This window comes from Passer montanus, unplaced genomic scaffold (genome assembly GCF_014805655.1).
Source record: "Passer montanus isolate IOZ18808 unplaced genomic scaffold, ASM1480565v1 scaffold11, whole genome shotgun sequence".
Classification (NCBI taxonomy): domain Eukaryota; kingdom Metazoa; phylum Chordata; class Aves; order Passeriformes; family Passeridae; genus Passer; species Passer montanus.
Genome location: NW_024357613.1, coordinates 22,336,754 through 22,350,848, shown reverse-complemented (window position 1 = coordinate 22,350,848; position 14,095 = coordinate 22,336,754). Strand labels below are relative to the sequence as shown.

Genomic DNA, 14,095 nt, shown 5'->3' with positions numbered 1-14,095 from the left:
TCACTATCACGGAACTACCCCCACTGCTATTAATCCTCAGCAGTCTTGGCTGTCTGCTTGTAAATTTGCATATTGTCATCAGCAAATCCACCTCAGTGAAGCCCCTGCAGATTCACAAGCAGAAATGCATATTTACTAACATAAAATGGATGTCTGCTCCATCACTGCTACAATTTAAAGTTCTAAAATATAAAGTCACAGATGTGCAGCTAGTTTTAGAATCTACTACACTGAGTTAACCTTCATTTTGTGGATAGTTCAAAGAGAACATGAGGGACTGATGCCACATGTGAGGTTCCATGCCCTCCACTCATACTCCCAGCCAACAACACTTATTGCACAAGTTGTGATTTCAAGGCACAGCATTTCCATCTCTCTCCCCTCATTTGCACCACTGTAATTCTTTTAGATTTTTCTTCAGATCAGTACACTTTGTTCTGGTGTTTTTGACTAAAGATATTTATGCATTTATATATTTCAGAAACAACTAAAACAAAGAAAGTGTGACTCACAACCAAGTGGATTTGCTCTCTTGTAACATCTGCTCTCCCCTTTTAAAAATGTTTTATTTACAAAGGTATAAATGTGATAAACAATTAACAAAGAATATAAAGCAAACATCGCTAAGCTTCACTTTACATGGCAACCATCTCAAAGAAGGCATTCTCACTGGAACTGTAGGATTAATGCAGATTGAAATCACTAAAGTAATAAAAATATAAGCTTTGCTAAGAAATTTTGCAGTGATCAGCTTCAAGGCTCAAGAATTGAATAATACTTCACCAGAGAAGGGCTGTGCCTTACAAGGCTGTCGGAAAATAGTAAAAGTGTAAGGTTAAAAAGGACTGAACAGATCACTCAGTCCTGTGCAGTTTGGCTAAAAAACACTAGAGATGCTTCTCTAATTTATTCTTGAAAATCCAAATGAAGGAAATATAAAACACAGTACAAGTGCTTCAGTGTTTGACTACAGTTACTTGGCTTTACAGAGAGGGACTTTTTTCCTCACTAATCTCCAAACTAAATCTCCTGTAAAATACAGTGATGTTTTTATTGTCCCTTCCCCTAAATTTTGACCTCAGAAATCATGTGTTCACCAGCCTCTGCATAAACACTTTTTACGTACTGAGGACACGTTATCATGTCTCCCTTCAATCTTCTTAGTTTCAGACTAAACAAACTCAAATTATCACAACCTACCCTTGGTCTTCCAAGAAAAGTTATCTTCTTACTACTTTGTTAGAGATGGCTACAAACCTCTTGCCCATGCAGAGATCAGAAGTTATACAGCCTGAGTTTCACAGAGTTTCACAGCCACATGCCCACAAGTGTGTCCATGAGAGAGCAGAATTACAAGCTGCCTCCTCGTCTCCTAAGCACCATGCTGTCCACAGGCAGGGTGAAGAGCTTGTGTAGTTCCTGGAAGTCCCTGGGCATAATCCAACACAGCCCAGGGCAAGCAATGAGCCCTGTGAGGTTTGTGGCAGGGCAAGAAAGGCAGCTGTTGCTGACATGACAAAAGGCTGGAGCCAGAGAAATGTACAGCCAGAGAGAAAACAGGTGTACCTTTCCCTGCAAAGGTAAAGTCGTAGAAACCTCACTTGATATACAGTGATGTACATCATGTACAGTGAGGGCAGCAGGCACTGGGATGCTCCCTCTCTGTGGAAGGTCCTTGCTCATGGGTGTTGCCTCCCAGAGCCAGGTGCTGCTGCTGCAGCACCTGGCAGCACCCATGGCAGCAGCAGCAACAACCAAGGGCATTGGCTCCTTCCAGCACCAGCTCTAGCTGCAGTTGCAGCCATTATTAATGGCAATACTCCAGCAAGCTCTATCAGCTATCCTTTCATTCAAATTTTGTGACAGTGGTCTGGTAATGAGACTACATGGTTTTTTTACAGCAGGTAAACAAGTATAGGCACACCATCTGCACCACTGCTGCTTTGTCCACCCGGTTTCAAAGATCAGATGTTCCACAGTCTCTCCTGGGAGAGAAATCACCCTGCAAGGTCCAGACCTCCTCATTCTTTTATTCTCCTTGGCAGAGACGTATTATGTTTATTGTAATTGCAGACTTCTAGAAGTCTCCTCTCTCCTCTGTGTTCTTAAATAGAATGATAAAATACTACAAACCAGTTTGTTACTAACTGTTGGATAAATAAACCATGTGACAAGAAAATGTAACTTATCCAAATATTCTTCAATCTGCTGTTTCCTTATCTGAATTTCACCCTCATCTTATTAAAACATATTTCACCATTTTATAGAACAAAGAGACCAAAGTAATTCAGACATTCCTACATTGGTCAAAACTATTTGTCTTTTTCTTTTCCTTGGTAATGTATGTCAAAAAAATACATTTTTCTTCATATACTGCCATAATTACAGGGCCTTTCTCTTGTGATCTTCCATGTCACATTAACTAATTCTGGACCTTGTACTTCTCTGATTTTACCCCACATTGCTTTATTAATTCCTTCATACAAACATTTAGTCCTGCTACCCTTATTTCCACTTCTTGTACAGCTCCTTTGTATTTCACACACCTTGAAAGCAGCAGTATTTTCTATACAATGTCTCCTATCTCTTATGCCTGGCTGTAGCCTGCCTTTGTGCCTCTTACACAAACACCTTCAATAGCTGTCGGATCTCCTGCATTTCTGCCTCTCCTGTATTACTCCCCCAGGAGACCCTACCTATTGCTTTCTCCAGTTCATTATCTTGCTATTACTTCTTACTTCTCTCTTTGCTTTGAAAAGTGACCCTGGGGTTTACAACCACTTGCTTCCAAATTACCTTCCTTTTTTAAATTTTGAAGCAGCCCAGCCAGTCCAGATCTATCTAGCAAAGCAATTTTGATAGCAACTTTCTGAATCTGGCAGGCTGAATCTCTGGCTGGCATTTCACTCATGAAACTTGTCCACACCAGAGGCAGCCACCTCAGCTCCTGCAGCAGGCAGGGAACAGAACAGCAAGTGTGGTTTTCACACTTGCTTGGGGATGAGCTGGGCTGTGCCACAGAAATGCCTTTCTTACGTAGGTAGGCTGTGGAGGGGTCCTTCACAGGTTTTCAAATGCAGAATTCCACATTGTCCCTTCTGTCAGTTATGAGGATAAATTATTTTCCCCACTGCTACACAGTTCTCTCTTTCCAATGCTAAGTTAGTGACCAAAAATCCACCATCAATTTTCTTGATACAGCTCAACGCCTCCAATCAACAGCAGTCATACTGCCTTTTTTCTTTGGCCAGAAACGTGGCACAGTACACCCATTTCTCATCACCCCTTGAGTTTCCAACTTGGCCTCACCACTCCTGCCTGTACTACATGCCATCAAATGTAACTCACCAGGGCGGAATTGTTTAAAGTATGCAGATGTAATGCCAGTAACATTAAACCCTGCTCTAAAACTAACCCTCACCAAAGGAAATACACTCCAAACATGCCTGAAGTAGGTAAAAAATACTAAGGCTGGCTGATAAAATATTATTCCAATTAAAATCAAGGTATTCTAAGTAGAGGAGCATTGTGATGCTATGTGATTGCCTTTAAATGTCCTGTTCAAAGCACTATAAATGTCTTTAACAGAGAACACATTTCCTTACAGGAAAAATATGTTTATTCTGATGCCTTCTTAGGTCCCCACACAGTCTCACATCTACACTACCTCAGGACAAGCCTCGCTTTCCAGAGTATATGAAATATTGCTATAGAACAAAAGACTTAGGCAATGTTTATGATTAAATGTTTGAAGTTGTTCACTGTCTGGAGTCCACATACTGGGGCAAAAACTGCTCCCACTGGAGCCAATGGCACAGTTACATTAGCCCAAAGGGAGCTAGATCAAACCCTAAACTGATATATGAGTTACTATTAGATACAGATACATCAAAAGTGTATAGATAAAAATAAGCCCATGCATAATTTAACAATTAATTAAAAAGTCAACACTTAATTGCAAATGCTAGAATTTTATCTCTCGTGATCTCCAAGGAATCAATAATATTAAATAAAATCTATGCTGAGAACAAATTGCAAACAATGGACTGAACAAAAAAGAGAATTAATTAATACATTAATATATTAAGTCTATAATAGGAAGCATATTGATTCTAGTGGTCCGATTCATGGTGCAGTCATTGCATGGCAGACTTAGTCCTCCTTATACTCATTCTTTCATATAAGAGCACCTATATAAACCATTTTCTTAAAAACCCCAACACACATAAAAGCATGTGCTCAACTGGTTCAATAGGGTTGCATGCCATAAAAATGTCAATATGCTCGAGCTAGCCTATATTTCTTGCATATTTAATTTACTGGTTTCAGTTATTCTCTTTCCTGTTCCCAATTAGTCACGAAGTCTGAATGCATTAAAGAGGATCAAATAAACTTAAAATCTATGGCACCGTTTTTATTGACTTGAATTTGCTTATTTATTTGCTTACTGGCAGAGAGATTTTTGTGATGCAATTCATCATTATCTTTTAAAACTTCGTACAATTTCCTCCTCTTTTGCAGCTTTAACTTGTGGCATTTGTCACTACTTTTTCTCACCGTTTCCTGGTTACTTTACTCCCTCATCTAAACTTTAATTAAACACCAAAAAAGTCCCCAGTTTTCTTGCTGAGCTGCTTTGCAAACAGCTACAGATCATATTAAGCAGTGTGGTTTACCTCCAAGTGGAGGATTTTTGAAAAAATGTGTACTAAATTAATCAACTAAAATTGTGCATATTTCCAGGGAAAATAACAAAAACTCCTTCACACCATTCACTGATTATGTTCTTCAAGAATTAATTTTATTTATTTTTAAGAAAGACTATGTCTCAAAGAAAAACCACTTCATTTCCAGGGAAAATAACAAAAACTCCTTCACACCATTCACTGATTATGTTCTTCAAGAGTTAATTTTATTTATTTTTAGAAAGACTATGTCTCAAAGAAAAAGCACTTCAAGACCTTTTAGAATTAATTCTGAAAATACAACAGGAAAAATTTTTGAGAAAAACTGAAATATTCTTCTGTCCACCCATAAGACAGTAGACATAGCTAAACAACTGAATTCCAAAATAAAGGAGGAAATGCTGATACTTCAGCTGCACTCAATGCCTAACGCAAGCTGGGGACCGCACTGAAGCGGAATTTTACACAAGTTGCGCCCAACACAGTTTGCAGCAGCTGTCAGAATAAACTGGAGTAGAGTATACAAAGCTCATTTAGATGAACCAGCACAGCAAGGAATCAGTCTTAATTTATTTAACAAGGTGGGGGAGGAAGCAGCTTTTTCTGAGTGTGTTTCAGAATCAAAAGGTGTTAAATTAAGAATGTTTTAAAGAGCTACTACCAGGCGCCTCATCCTTTAATACCAATGTAGAGCTACAAAGTACTTATTTCTAAAAGCAGAGGGGTGGAATTTTAAATTACATTTTAACTGCTTGGCTGGAAGAGAAGATACTGAGAGCAGTGCTACCACAAGAGATAACCACTAGTGTCAGTAAAGTGCCGGCTTTCAGCAAGGAATGACTGAGCTCTATCAGGAATATCCTGCTGCCATTAAGGTCATACCTGAACATTTCACAAAGCAATCGACCTAAGAGGCCATTTGCAAACCCTGTGCTGCCTGAAGGACACACAGGAATCAATATCTTCAGGTTTCTATTCTGAATTATTCATTTGGTCTTTGCACAATAAAAAGCTGTTCTCTCTCTCGCTAATGCACTACCACTGCAACACAGTACATGGTTTTGAGCACTGGGCTTTAAAACAACAGTTTTCAAAAGCATTTTGTCCTGCTACTTGCAAAAGCCTTCTGGTTAATAACACCTTTTAAAGTGACTCTTGGAGCAACTAATGACTGTGAAGGGATGCTGCCATTGCACCCATCAGCAGCTTGTTCCTCCCAATACATGGTCAGCCAAGGGTCCCAAAACCCAACCCACACTGAGGGCAGGTGGCACCAGAGGGCTGGGCTCCCTGTCAGTGCCATGGAGGGGACAGCTGTCCCTCTTCAGGGAGATGCCCAGGCACAGAGTGTTGCTAGAAGGCCAATTAAGAGGTTCTCTACAACTCTTATTCCATGAAAAGGAAGAAACATTTTACGTTAAAGGGAAACAACTCTTTATTCCATGAAAAGGAAGAAACATTTTACCTTAAAGGGGAGTGTGTTCACTATATCACTAGCCAGTCTCTGTTTGCCTTGCCTATGTTCTGTACATCATAAGTTCTAATAAAAAAACAAAGTATTTCAAAATTGCCCATTTGATCTCTCAGGAGTAGGACCTGGCCCTACAAAAGTATTTTAAATTTATTTTTAAAAGAAAATCAACAACAAAGAGGAATTTATCTGCTTTTATTCCGTTTTTATCAACAGCTTCTTTTATTTACTGACTTTCATCTCATCCTCCACCTGTGTTTCATACTTGCCTCTCTATTTCCTTAATTTTGAAGTTTTGAATTCATAGGATGTCAGGAAGAATTTCTGGGCTTTCATGGAGGCTGGATTTCTCCTGGGGCACTGTAGGACCACATGAGAACACTACACAAGAATATAACTTGCAGCCAAAAATTTACCTGCTGTTGTCACATCAAGGGTTACTTACGGCTCAAGCAAGATTTAACACCGTATTTTTACAGCAACAAAGTGAAACACTTGCTGGAAGCAGAGGCTGCTTCCAAGAAGAGAGATCTCTACCCCACCACCGCACTACACTGGTATGTGAATTCTCCCTGGAAGCTCATACCACAGCAGCAGGCAAGTCTAAAGTCCAATATCTCACCTCTCCAGCCTGTGTGTCAACAAGACATAAAAGATAACATTTAAACTGGAGCCACACCATCAGACAGCAAACAGTAGCTTTAGCAAGTCTCAGAAAATCTGTTATCAATTCAAAAGAAAAAATTCAGTATTAAAAAAAATTAGTGTGACAGTCCACTTGACCTTAAACTGTGGAATCCAAAGATAACTTTAACAGCTGAATTTTGCAAATAACACATTGTGTACCTGTCAAAAACTAGGTATCTTAAGAACATGAGCAGGAAATATTTCTGCAATGACTGTGTTTCTATTTTAGCAAAGCACATAACATGTTTTACTGCTCAACTAAACTGACAAGGGACTAACACCAAATTTTAAATATTATGCACTTACACACTAAGAATCTAATGCAAGTAGAGATGAGCAACAGACAGCATAAGGGTAAATATTTATAGTCATCTTCTTGTGTGTGATTACTCAGGAAATCCCATACATATAGAACTTAATTAGAAGAGTGCAGGAGGCTCCCATGCCATTCCCCAGCAAAAGATGGGAACTCGTAAAAGCATCATTGACCTAGAATAAAACCTCTTGGATATAATGGTATAAAAGCATGAAAATTTGGGAATTTCTCAAGGACTGTGGAAAAATAGGAGTTGAATTATAATGAGGAAGGAAAGCACTAAATAAGAAAGGAAAATGTGGAAAGAGACAAGAAAAGAAAGAGGAAAAAAAAGCAAAAGAATAATCAGGGGACAGAGAAAAGAAACAGGAAAAAGAAAGCAAACAAATAGGAGGGAAAAAAGACGAAATTAAAATGTGATCCATCCCCATGCCCCAAGTGGGACCATGTCCACATGAGTGGTCTGTTCTTTCCCAAGAACTCTCATAATTTCATTATCATCTTTTCTGCTTCTTGTTGAACTCTACATGTTACAGACAAAGCACACTGACTTCCTTTTACAGTCAGTGGAGAAAAAGCATTTCTAGGACAAAATTCATCTTCCCCTTAGGTAGATGTCTTAGTGGAGGGACATTTAAAAGGACCTGTTCCCTCAGCTAGCTACTAAAGAAGTGTGGGTAACCAGCTCAAATAAAACTATTGCAATGCCTGAAATGAGACAATTCCCATCTTGGTTTGTCTGAAACAAAGTATTGGCAGTGAATGTGCAAATATGACTTGAATATGATTGGTATTAACTATGAGACAGCTGAAAATGAGGGCTAAATTCCAAGTTAGTGCATTAACTAGGAGAAGTCCATTGTCTCTGCTAGAAATGTACTGTTTTACTGTGCTATTTTTTCTACCTTCCCTCCACATTATAGTGTTTTCTAAATATGCCCTTATATCTTAAGACAGGGAACACTTGAAAGGTTGATTTTAATTTCCATACAAGTCACTGTTCTAGAAACAATGTCTAAGAACAGAAATGTGACAACTGTATCACCACCTGCTTTCAAACTACTTCCACAAGACAAAGCTGAGTTGTTACGTAAATTCCAAGTTAATGGAAGATCTATAGTCAAACTATATTTGTGTGAGCTAGCAACCCTTAAATTGAATTCTAAAGTGAGCAATCTGAGATGAAGATCAAGGCCAGCAATAGACACAGTCAACACACCCCATCTGTCTCTTCTATCTGCATCTATTCTTCTGTAATCACCCAACCCAGACTATTTGGAAATGAAGGACTAAGGCCACTGACCTTGGCAAGCAATGCAAAAGGATTTAGAGTGAACTCTTTACCCTCATTTCTTCATGGGTTTAAATTTAAATCTCTTTTAAGCCACTCCCAAGAGGTTGACAGCATGGCAATGATGACTGTGCATGTTTTAGAAATGTGTAAAATGCAGTTGTATAGAAATATCATTTTCAGTACACTGCTCTTCTGTAAAATAAGGCACTATTTTTACACCATATTAAATGATTGCTCTCCAAAAAGATTCAGATAGGCTTTTTTGCATCCCATAGAAAACTAAATATGCTTTTTGAAAATGCTTCTTTAATACACAAAAACATGAGTGGCTTCTATAAACATGACAACAATTACCCTCAATTACATGAGGAAATGCCTGATTAATTTGTATATTGCGTTTTACTTCCAGAGTCCTGGCAACCTTCCTGGATGCTTTTTTTTTCCCTTTAATTTCTCTGAAATAGTCTACAATGGATACATTTCTTATATTATAAACATAAGGCAAAATTCATTAAAGGAAGGCTGCAGAACCGCCTTTTGTCTTTTTTCATTAGCAAGTAAAATTTTCTGCAGGGACATGGGGCCACTTGTATGTTTTAGGAATAAAAGGAAGAAGCTTCTACACAGGAAGGGTCCCTGGAGCAGCTGTTTCTAGATAGAGCATGTTTCCCTTGGGTCTAAAATTCACAAAGGGAAACCTATTGCTATTAGCAGTTCTGTGACTCCAGACTCACCCTGGCCACAGAAAGGCTGGATGCTGCGCAGAGGCTGATGGCTCAGTCATGATGAGAAGGACCAAAAGATCCCTCTGCAAGAGAGGTCTCTTGCAAAAGACAAAACTGAGTCTAACTTCAGTTCCAAACCTGGTTAATTTCCCACATCACACCATTTCCAAGAGCTACATACATTCCAAAATTTTAAAAGATGTGAAACAAAAAAGGTAGTTCTAAACATCCACAACCCTGTAGAAACTTTTTTGTCTCAGTGTCCAATATTGCTCAAATATCCACAAGAGCAGCTATAAGAAAGAAAGAAATAATGAAGTTGTTCCCTAAAAAATACTATTTTTCTCTAAACATGAATACAAGGAGATCTCTCCAACAGTATTTGAATATAGCACTCATTAATTAATTCTCAACTCTGACAGGTTTTATTTTTATCAACTCAGATACATTTTTATTTAATGTGACTTTTACAGGAATTCAACCTCAGAGTGGGGAGGATTATCAAAGGAAGTTATATCAAGTGATTATACAATCTGTTTCTCCAGAGACAGCAAATTTAGCGTATTTAGAATTAAAGAGCCATGCAAGTAAAGGTGAACTCACAGCTTTTAGTTCTCTGTCAAGTAAAATCTGTAAATGGTGTTAAAATAATATGCTCTGTCCCTGAAGCAAAGTTCACTGCTATTGAAAAGACAGATACTGAAAAGTGACTTTTGCCCCTGGAAAATTTCTATTTCTAATCCATGAGCAGTATATTGATGCCACAGGATGATCTAGAGATCTCTCTCTCAAGGTCATTCCCCTCTCCTCACCATGGTACTTCAAATATTGTTTTCCTTCATTTGCCTTAGCTGTGGTTCTACAGCCATGACACACTTATTCCAAAAGTGAGCCAAGCCTTATAGAAACAAATCAACTTTGACTCTTTTTAATTTCAAATTCAAGTATTCCATTAAGTCACCCTGGGCAGCATTTCAACTCCTCAAAGACAAAGCACATGCATAAACCTCACAATTTAATATCTTCCTTACATGTAACACAGTTGCATCCTGAAATCAAACATGTAGTAAAAGACACAATCACTGCTGTAACAATCAGTCATCCAAACATGACAGAAATAACAACTGACCTTCATGAGATGTTGATTTATCCATTTGGTGAATGTCTTCTTTTGTACTTTGTCACGCTCATCTAGAGGTAAAAAGGAAAAACAAATGTTTTAACAGCTCTACAAACTATGCAGAAGTTTGTTTTTTTTATGAAGACCTTCAGAAAATTAATTTTCTAACAAGTTTTAAAAACAGAATAGCCTGCAAAGGCTCCAAAATGTCTAATCAAAATAATAGCACAGAAATGTTTCTTTCAGTACATCACAGCATGATATGAAAAATTTTCTTGATGATCCAGGTGAGTTCCTCCAGGGCAACAGCCCTTCAGGTATTACAATAGCCTACTGATAAAAATTTAACTGCCTCCAAGAAGTCAACTGACACTCAAAATGTACTGAAAAGGTCATGGCAAACCTTAAGAACTATAAATGCTACTCATGGTCTATATAATCAAATTATTACTAGTGTATTAGGCAATAGAAAATTTGTTGCCATATGAAAGCTAATTTAATCATTATGTTTTTCAACTGGCATAGCACCCTTGTTCAAACACACAAGGACTAGTTACTGCTTCAGTCAGGGAAAGGACTCTTAACACTCTACAAAATAAACAGGGATGTCCAGTAATCCAGATATGGGACCCAGCCACTGCCAGCAGTTTGTCCCTGGTGTGGCAAGTAGCATCAATGATTGTCCATGAAACGCTGGGGAGAAATAATAAGTGCAATGGACTCAGGGTAAGAAATCACCCCACTTACGGGTAGGGAGCACAAGCATGTGTTCTGCCAAGCCACACTGGAGAAAGTCTAACCACCACCCCAGCACAGGAGTTATCTCCAGCTACTCGAGCAGGGCCACAGCCAGCACAACTGCTACAGAGCCTGGTCACTGTCCCAGAGCTCCCCAGAGCAGGAGTCACAGTGTGTTAGACCGGGACCACCTGTGCAAGTCTAAAATAGCAAGAGCCCTTCAGCCCTGCACGACACAACTGCAGCTGCTCCATTGACTCAGCCTATTTGCAGTGGGGCTGAGAATGAGCAATGAGCTCAGGTAGCAAAACAAAATCCCTGTGCACCCAGTGCCATCACTAAGACTGAAACAAGTCCTGTATTTTACATTAAAAAATACAGTTTTCAGGTTGGTCAAATATAACAATTAATAAATTAAAATAAATTCACAGAAGGTCTTTCAAATATCTGGTGTGATACTGAAGTATTTCAAAACAGCAAGACCTTATACAAGAGTTCATCCTGGGCCAAATGAGCACCTTATGGGGTTCCTAACAGTAGTGAGAAATGACTATTGAGGCACAGAAGCAAAAACAAAACAAGTAAAAGCCTGTGAAGCCTTTGCATAGCCCTCTTGCGTGACTCACAGACTATCTACATGCTCATTCATATCTTTGTATTTAATAGTCATAGATACATTTTTTTCTGGTTTTTTTTCCAGTCCTTTTTAACACACCTATAACTTTTATAGCCACAGCCCACTGCAGCAATGAAATCTTCAGGCAGCATGTGAAGTGTACTTGTACGTTCGGCTCTGTACAGAAGAGTTGCCATTTCCCAAATGCTTTTTCCACACCACTCAAGATATTCTAAGCTTCTGGCATATGCTTTTTTCCCCACTTCACAGTTCTACAGTCTCTTATTCTACTTGAAGACACAAAGAAAGAGGAGAAAGAGAAACTAGAGAGCAAAGCTGTACTATTGGGGAAAAAAATCTGGCATATTAAGAAAATATTTTGCTACACATATATTTCTCCATAGCCTTCATCTACCAAGACACAATTTCTGACTTAAGTTATTTATCATAATAAGGTAGAAGCTTTGATTCAGTAAATGTAGACAACAGAAAACAGAAATAATTCCAGAAACGCTTTCACTTTTAACTGTTTCATTACGAGCAGCTGTTTTAAAAAGAGCACAAAGTTTCTCAGCTACAAAATTTCACAATGTGTACACAGTGTCTTTTTTACTAAGGTAACCCCACCTAGTTTTGACCAAATATACAGAAGTTTACATTTTGGGAAATGTTACTTTGATGACAGTTAGAAAAACAAAAAGGTTGAAAAATCCACTTTCTTGTATCTTGTTAGAATATGAAGTCACTATTCATTTCAACTCTATTTTCAATTCAAATGCTAATATACACAAAAGAATTGATGCTTACTACCCTTGTTCCTTTATATATACATATATATTACACAAACACTGAAAAATTCTGTAACTGACAGACCCAAATGCATAAGGAAGAGGAAAGTTGACACCTGTCATGTTGTGACCACCAGTCTTAAAGGGGGAAAAAGGTCACCAGCACATCACAACTGTGATTTTAAATCTAAAACCCAAATGCTCCCAGAAAAGCAAATGCATGCCAGGAGAAAAAATGCAGCGCCAGTGTTCGGTGTGCTCGAGCTCAGAGCAGAGCACACCAAATGAACCTCCCCAGATGAAGCAGAAAAAGGTAAATGACCACATAAACACCAGCTAAGGAAGGAAACCCACAGAAAGCCCCAGAGAGCTCTGCCCTTTCCACAAGCAGCCCTGCCAGCCCAGCTCCGGGCTGCATTACTGACCCATGCAGCACATGATTTCCACCAGCTCTGCATTCTGCTCCTTTTTGTCTTCACCACACTCTCTCATTCTGCCCTTCAGGACTTCAGAGCTTCCTTCCTTTTCAGAGGAAGGAGAGCCAAGCAGTGACCAGGGCTTCTCCTGGCTGACACAGAGTAGCAACACCCCTTTTTTAAAAAAACAGGAGCAAACAGCCCATGTGTTGCCCGAGCAATCAAAACTGTGAGCCTCTGGCTTTAACTCACAACGAGAAATTAAGATTCTGTGTTTGAGGTTTGTTTTTTGGGTTTTTTTTTTAACATTTAGGTGGACTAGTAGACATTTAAGTACAAATGTTGAGCTTTCCAAACCAGGAAGTCTGGTTTTTTTCCTCTACCAACAGAGAGCAGCAAGGAAAGAGTCACCCTGAACCCAGCAGCCAGATACTCATTAAGGTAATTTAAGAACTCAGGTGAAGCTGGAGTTGCAGAAAGAAAGCACATATTGTTAGGTAATCTGATCTATAGATTATCACAATAAACCCTCTGTGGTTAATTAATCAATTTAAGCTCATCCGCATTTACCTGTGGACGTTATTCTGATATATCAGACAAATTCAAAGTTTTTTATGCTTTGTGTGCCTGGAAAGTAGCTCAGTAAAATGTCACCAGTCTGAATAAGCTGACAGCCCACTTTTTGAACCTACACTATAACACAGAGGCATCTAAAGAGGTTTCAGATTAGAATGTTTGGACTTAAACAGTTGATGCAACTAAGGTCTCCTTCTATGAATTTTTGTCATTCCTCAATTTCAAGCACAAACTCAGGAGCCAGGTCCTTCTAACACCAATGTTCCCTTCCACAAACCACTACAAAATTACATAGCTCAGAGTGTCTGGAAATCAGAACAGCTTTTCTGAAAGTCAAGTTCACTATAAGGATTACACCAAAAGCAACACATGACATTGATGCCTTTTCAATGCTCTCCTGGGGAGAATTACAGACCTGCTTAGGCTGGAGAAGTCCTTTAACAACAGTTAAACTGCCAAGTCACCACTAAACCATGTCCCTAAGTGCCACATCTACAAGTCTTTTAAATACCTCCAGGGATTCAGTTACTTTCCAGGACAGCCCGGTCCAACATTTGACAACCTTTCTGTGAAGAAATCCCTCCTAATGTCCAACCTCAACCTCCCCTGCTACAATTTGAGGCCATTTCTTTTTGTTCTGTCACTTGTTGCTTGAGGAGAATT

The 14,095-nt window shown here is 38.9% G+C and overlaps 1 protein-coding gene across 9 annotated transcripts in view; it reads right to left on the bottom strand.

Moving 5' to 3' along the window:
• Nucleotides 1-14,095, bottom strand: part of DST (dystonin) — a 291,855-nt gene that overhangs the window by 194,306 nt on the left and 83,454 nt on the right. For all 9 annotated transcript variants that reach the window (XM_039726401.1, XM_039726416.1, XM_039726446.1 and 6 more), the window contains one exon: nt 10,308-10,369. In XM_039726401.1, coding sequence (XP_039582335.1) covers nt 10,308-10,369 — 62 coding nt within the window. The remainder of the gene's footprint in view (nt 1-10,307; nt 10,370-14,095) is intronic.